The sequence below is a fragment of the Plasmodium fragile genome (assembly GCF_000956335.1).
Source record: "Plasmodium fragile strain nilgiri unplaced genomic scaffold supercont1.36, whole genome shotgun sequence".
In the NCBI taxonomy this organism is placed as follows: Eukaryota; Apicomplexa; class Aconoidasida; order Haemosporida; family Plasmodiidae; genus Plasmodium; species Plasmodium fragile.
In genome coordinates this window covers 108,881-115,435 of record NW_012192616.1, presented here as the reverse complement: position 1 = coordinate 115,435, position 6,555 = coordinate 108,881, and the positions used below count along the sequence as shown (strand labels likewise).

The 6,555-nt window shown below is 43.8% G+C and overlaps 2 protein-coding genes across 2 annotated transcripts; one reads left to right on the top strand and one right to left on the bottom strand.

The window, feature by feature from the left end:
- Positions 1-161: 161 nt before the first annotated feature.
- AK88_03256 (uncharacterized protein) lies at positions 162-1,318 on the bottom strand (the record flags this gene model as incomplete). The annotated part of the gene is made up of 5 exons (XM_012480877.1): positions 162-272; positions 534-602; positions 786-819; positions 956-1,068; positions 1,247-1,318. 5 exons carry the CDS (start codon positions 1,316-1,318, stop codon positions 162-164), a joined length of 399 nt encoding a protein of 132 aa, XP_012336300.1.
- A 1,679-nt stretch (positions 1,319-2,997) lies between these two features.
- AK88_03255 (uncharacterized protein) lies at positions 2,998-4,669 on the top strand (the record flags this gene model as incomplete). The annotated part of the gene is made up of 8 exons (XM_012480876.1): positions 2,998-3,040; positions 3,268-3,332; positions 3,570-3,651; positions 3,848-3,909; positions 4,024-4,110; positions 4,214-4,271; positions 4,393-4,459; positions 4,582-4,669. 8 exons carry the CDS (start codon positions 2,998-3,000, stop codon positions 4,667-4,669), a joined length of 552 nt encoding a protein of 183 aa, XP_012336299.1.
- Between the last annotated feature and the right edge of the window lie 1,886 nt (positions 4,670-6,555).

The following is a 6,555-nucleotide window of genomic DNA, read 5'->3' as shown; positions in this document are numbered from 1 at the left end:
AAAAAAAAAAAAAAAAAAAAAAAAAAAAGTTACCAAAAAAAAAAATAGTGATAATTTTATTCGCAGCAAGGGAATAAAAAAGGAGAAAAAGGATTGGTTAAGCGGTGGGACGAAGAATGCGGAGGAACACGGAGGAACACGCCGTGCCCAACTCACTATGCCTAAAATTTGTTGAACTGGTCCCGGTCGAATTTGAGAGCTGGCCGCTTCCACGCCCACAAAATGAAGTGCTCATTGTGGGTTAAATATCTCTTATTGTTCTCTAGCTTGGCCTAAAGGGAAAAATGAAAAATAAGTGCACACCGGCAGAGTACGGATGTGATTGTCCAGCAGTATGTAATAGCGTATGGCAGTACAGCTGCGGCTCCGTAAGAATGTGCAGGGGGAAATTTTGCTAAGGATTCTCCCCACGTGCACACCTGCATACATATATGCACACATACACATAGCAACAATATTGTAACTTCCGAAATTAAACATAAGGCAAGTTTTTTTTTTTTTTTTTTTTTTGTGTTTGTCTCTTCATTTCGTACCTTCACACACTTATCCTGAATCAGATTATTTATTAAATTAAAATATGTTCTTTTTACCTTTTTTGTGGACTTAAAAAAAAAAAAAAAAAAGGAAAGATATGCACCTGTGCGTGTTCTCATATGTCGCTGCGATTCTATGCGCATTTTGCGTGAACGTCGGGTGCTGGCCAGCACTTATGGCAATTCACCCCTCCACTTTGACACAGGTATGTGTACATGTACACACGTGCGTCTATCCCTCTTGCTGCTTACATTAATGACCACGTGCTCAAACTTTTTTAAATACCTATAAACAAAATTAAGAGCATCAAATGGGTGACGTGGAGAAGCGGCGGTGGCTTGTGTGGCTGCTGCAGAACGACGCCAGCGAAGGACACGTGCGACGTTGCCCCCCTGGCAGGTGCACACCTATCTGTCCTTACCAGGCCAAAACCTCCGTGTCTGTGCATTTTGCCCCCTTTATATGCGATATGTAGTAACAAGTAAAGAAGGCAAAATGGACGTACTTCTCATACTCCAGAGTGTAATTTTTGTCCTGCGTTTTTTGTTGTCAGGGAAAGGGACAAATGTGACATGCGAATGAGTAGTATACATTAATGCGGGTAACGCATACAGGGCGGTTAACAGTGGGGTTATGCGAGGCGCCTACTGGCTGCGCGCAAAGACTCGTGGTCCCGTTAGCCACGTCCTCGTCCACATCTTTTGCGGTCTACCTCTATGAGGGAATTCTTCGAGTACCCACTGTATGTGTACTCATTCCCGTCAAAGGCTATGTCGACATTCATCTTCTCGTGGAACAGAAAAAGAAAAAAATGAAATTATCACTGTCGGCTAAAACGCCGTGTGTGCATGGGTACTCTCCTGCTTATGTGCCCAGGAAGCGCGCACAGAAATTACGCATATAGCGATGCACACATTTGTACATGCACGTAAACTTGCGCGCGTGTGTCAGGCCTGCAAAAAGGGCGAAGCTTTCGCTCGGCTGGCAAAGGGTCAGCTTCGCAAGTTGGCGAGCGATGTGGTGGGAATGGATGCGCTGGGACACGTTTTGTTCACTCCGCCTTTTTTTACTCCCTTTTGTTGCACTTCTCTGTGCACTTCTTTTTGCGCCTCTTTTTGCGCCTCTGTTTGCGCCCCCTTTTTTTTTTTTTGTGTGGCCCCCTTATTCACTCCGCCTTGGGCGCGCCGTTTCGCTCCTTCATTCCAAACATCAAGACATTTCTCTCCTTTTTTTTTTTTCTGTTCCTCTTGTTTTTTTTCCGCATACGCTGGTCAAAGATGTAAAGAAAATAATACAAATGCAGAAAGGCGTGCACACTCTTCTGGTATATCTTCTTTATACACAGGCTGGTTAAGGAGTACAGTTTCCCGGCGATCATTTTCCCCCAGTTGCTCTAGCGCTCGTGGCATTACACAGGTTGCGCTGCCTCGAATAGGGTTACACTCGTTTGTAATCTGTTGAACCACCACACGCTTCTTCTCAGCCCTATGTGCCTTTACACGCACGCTTGCGCTTGTTGGTGCTCGTATGTTTTTACCCCTTTTTTTTTTTTTTTATTATTCGTGTGTTGCCCCTGTTTGATCTTGTTTCTATCTCAACGAATGAAAGATTGGTCAGCGGATTAGCCGTTTGGTCAACGGGTTGGCCAATTCGTGTACACACTAATCAATTCTTTTCACGTCTTATCACACTCATACCCCTGCTTGACCCTACTTCGCCTTTGCACTCCGCGTTATCCCTGGACATGCCCCTCAAGCAGCCACACGACTTCACTTCTTTTAAAGTTTGCGCAATGCGATTGCCCCTCTAGTGCATATTTCAACTGATTTCACAAGCTACATACTCCTTTGGCCTATCTACTTATACAAGCCTGAACTCTCATGTAGCGTGTCGGCAGTGTGAAACATGCCACGGTAAATATACATTGGTCCAGCGAGGACGTGTGATTTATCCAATCATTTGTGCTGCACCTTTGTATGGTATGCGCTTATGTATGCATGCACAGTATTTTATATTATTCTTTTTTTTTTTTTTTTTTTTTTTTTTCCTCGCCGTGCCACTCCGCAAGGGGTAATTAAAAGATACACCTGCCTACGCGTAACGCTTCACACGTGATGCCGTACTTTGTCATTCACTCGGGCAAAAAGCAATTGGGTAGAATTTTACTTCGATATAAATTATTCATAATTGCATTTTTATAATTCTACCTGCACAGCATAATACTTGGTGAGCAGGTTGCACCCCCCAAGTTGGACTTGCTATCACACTCGTCCCATTTTGCATGTCATTTTACGACGCAGCAAAGTGTCCACCGTTTGTATTCTTTTTTTTTTTTTCGTGACAGCGATCACCCCTCACCCTTCCTGACGTTACACCAATTTGTTAGCCACTTCTTTTCCTCCCCCCTCAACTTGGGCTTGCCCTACCACAAAGTGAAGCGTTTTTTTATAAAAAAGGGAAAAAATGCCCAAAACGCACGTGGGCGATGATAATGGGGGTAACATGTGTAAGCACCTAATTGGGGGCGATGGGCATATAGCTTGGCCTCAGACTAGCTCCTTCAACGGGGAACAAAAAATACAAAAACAATACAATACATTACAATAAAGTTAAGAGAGCACCTTATCCAAGTCGCTTGACAAACTAACTCCTAAGCTAGGACAAAACATCGTGCAACTCTCCCCGTCTTCGCACTACCCACCACACACACGGTTCCCGTCGTCCCTCCTACAGACCTCGTCACCAACTTGTACAGCGAACAAGAATTGAAAAAAGTTGCGCAGGACTACATAAGCGAAGTATGAGCGAAAAATTATTCAAAAAAAAAAAAAAAAATCCAAATATATGACCATTTGAACGCCTCTTTAAAGTGTGCGCATAGCAGAATGTGCTTGTCGTAAAAAAAGGGCTATGCAATATGATAATTTTTTTCTTAGCGTCCCCCACATACCATACAAATGCATTTGCATACTCTACAATAAATGAATACCCATTTATATATTCACCTCCCTACCTGTCCTTTTTCCCCCTCCAAGAGCCTAAGGAATCAAAAGTTGTCAGAAAATGTCCAATACTCTAACATTCGAATTGTCCTAAGTTTGCTTCTCATATCGATTGGTACTGGAACGGTCAAGCAGTTTATTTCCAACTGCACTTGCTTTTTACTATGTGTTGATGTGTCACATGTGTTTGGAGTATTCCTCATCGCTCATCTCATTGTGCAGGGGATGGTGCCTCTAATTGCCTTTTTGCATGAATCGAAAATAGTGTTCATTGCTTGATATCCCTCCTGCTCATAACGTCCTCTCTGCAGGGTCCTACTGCACCATCTTCGTGCAGTATAAAAAGGAACCGTTGCTTATGATCAGGTTATTGGTAAGTGCCACTCACAATGGGACAACATCACATGACCTTCCACACAAATGGACGTAGCTGCATGTACACTTCACCCCCTCCTCCACCACCACCCTCCCTTTGCGCAAAGTACAGATCGCCTTCTTCATCGTTTCGGCAATTCTCTTCTTTTGGGAGTTTTTCTTCTTCGAAGACATCTTCATGATTTTGAAGACCAACAATGTGGGGACTACGACAAAAAAAAAAACACGCAACGCAAAATGCACATCTGTGTTCCTTCTCAGCTGCTACAAAAAAAACTTCTTTCCTTTTTGCTTCCACGCAGGGTGGAGTTGTGAAACTGTTCTTCGAGCTGGACATCCACAATAGCGCCCTCCTATTAAGTCAGTCACCAAAAGAGTGCAACAGACACGAGTGGAAATAACCCCTGAACGGTCCCCATACAAATGGCACGCGCAATTATTTAAAGAATATATATTATGCCTTCCTCTCCCCACCCTACAGCCTACAAGATGAATAAACAAAAGCACAGCACGTTGTTTGAGCTTCGCAAGCTGTTCAACGAAGATGGGTAAGTTGTATATGCAGCCCCTCACGTCGCACTATGGGAAACGTCGGTGTGTGCACACTTATATGCGTCATTACCCAAACGTACACACCCCATGCTTGTAACTGTTCCTCCATCCCCTGCAGCTTCCTCGTTCAGAATTACGCTGACGCCATGTTGAAGCAGTTCATTTTAGATCACGGAAAAAATTTCAAACTTTGCGATAATAAGTAGGCCTAACGCGGTACATGTGGGGATGGACGGCGTGTCAACCGACGGGACAGTGCAGCTCATCCATCAGTTGTCTAATTGAACAAAACTCCACTGTTGCTCTGCTCATCCTCTCAACCCCACGGGAATGGCGCCAAGTCGACGCATGTGCGGGTGCCACCGTGGAAGCTCACCAACCCGTTCAACATAGCAGCGCACTGGGACAAACATAACCTTTATTGATACCGCTAATACAGTTACTGTTATTACCTTTTTTTTTTTTTTTTTTTTTTGTTTTTTTGGCCACCCCGACCCAGGTGGGATGCGCGGAGTGAGTGGCTAACCAAACGGATTAGCTTGCTAGTACACCACGAGTAGGTACTAACCGTTGCGAACTCACCACAATATTTACAGCATGCTTATTTATGCCGTTTGTCAACATATATATACATTTTTTTATGAATAGAATTCCTGTTTACCCCTCTTCCGAGCACAAGTTGCGAGGATGCTCAAAGAGCTATACCCACATGTCACAGCGAGTTCCTCCACACATTGTACAATCAGCGGCTGCTTCTTGAGGCACCCCACTTAGGGTACACTGGTGGTACATTTATGCAACGGGGGGAACGACACAACGAATGACACATACGACCGGGTTATTACCACTTAGCGTTTTGCCTTTTTGCATTTTCCCCCGCTTTCCAGCTGGTTCGTGGTATGCAACACGCAACATCTCCCTTCAGCGAACAGGGGTCCACATGCAGCATAAAATAAACGCACATGTTAGCAAATTTTGGCTGTCTGTCTGTCTTTTTTTTTTCCCCCTCTCATTTGGAGTTTCCTCTTTTAGTGTTCCACTTCGCATGAAGGAAAAAAAAAAAAAAAAAAAAAAAAAAAAAAGACAACAGATTGACGAATTGTCTTATAAGACAAACGTAGGCTTTGTAGCAATTGTTTTTAAAAATGTCCATTTATCTTCCATCCCACTTCTTTGCAAAGAACGCTCCATCGATTATGTTTGAACTTCCTTTTTGAAAATCGTATAAGTGTCATCAATGCTCACGTTTGGGCACCCTTACGTTGGTCAAGCAGCGCCGTCCGCATTGGCGCAACATCGTTATGGTATTAACAAGGGGGGAAACAATATATATACACGTATATGAATGTATATATGTATATGTATACATACATGCATATGTACATGTATGTACGTGCGGATCGATCCACTACTGATAAAATGCCCTCCCCCCTTTTCGAGGCTTGGCCAAGCGCAAAGGCCACCTGAGCTGAGCACCTTCCCGCAGACGGAGCGCCCTCGCCCAATGTACGTACATAGACATACACACATTTTCGCTTAAGCAGTAACCAATTTATACCTGTATAAGATACACAATTTTGGGGGGGCCACCAGTGGAGTGGCTCGATGAAGTCATCCTCCTTTTCAAGGTGCACCCCCCGATGTGGAAAGTTGAGCATACCACCAGAATGCCCACATGTACGTACATGCGTTGGGATGTGTCTATACATATTTATCTGCTCGTGTATATACGTACCTTTATACACGTACGTATCCACGTGCCCACTTCAGTTTTTTCCCCAGCAAGCCTACGTCCTATAACGTTACACCTGTATTCGCGGGTACACACATCATTCGGAGATATCTTTTTTAAAGGGCCTCAAGGGGGTTAAAAAGAAATCGCTCATATTTATTTTTTTTTTCTTCACTCCACATTCAGCGTACCAACAGTTATACTCCTCTGCTGCGACCTGTGTCGTCATGCTCACTGGGTGAGCGCGGCGTGGCTCTGCATATGGGCATGTTGTGCCCACCTACAAATATAATATATATACTGCCCTATGCCAACACCCTTGTTTCTTTTTTTTTTTTTTTTTTTTTGAAAGACCCATTT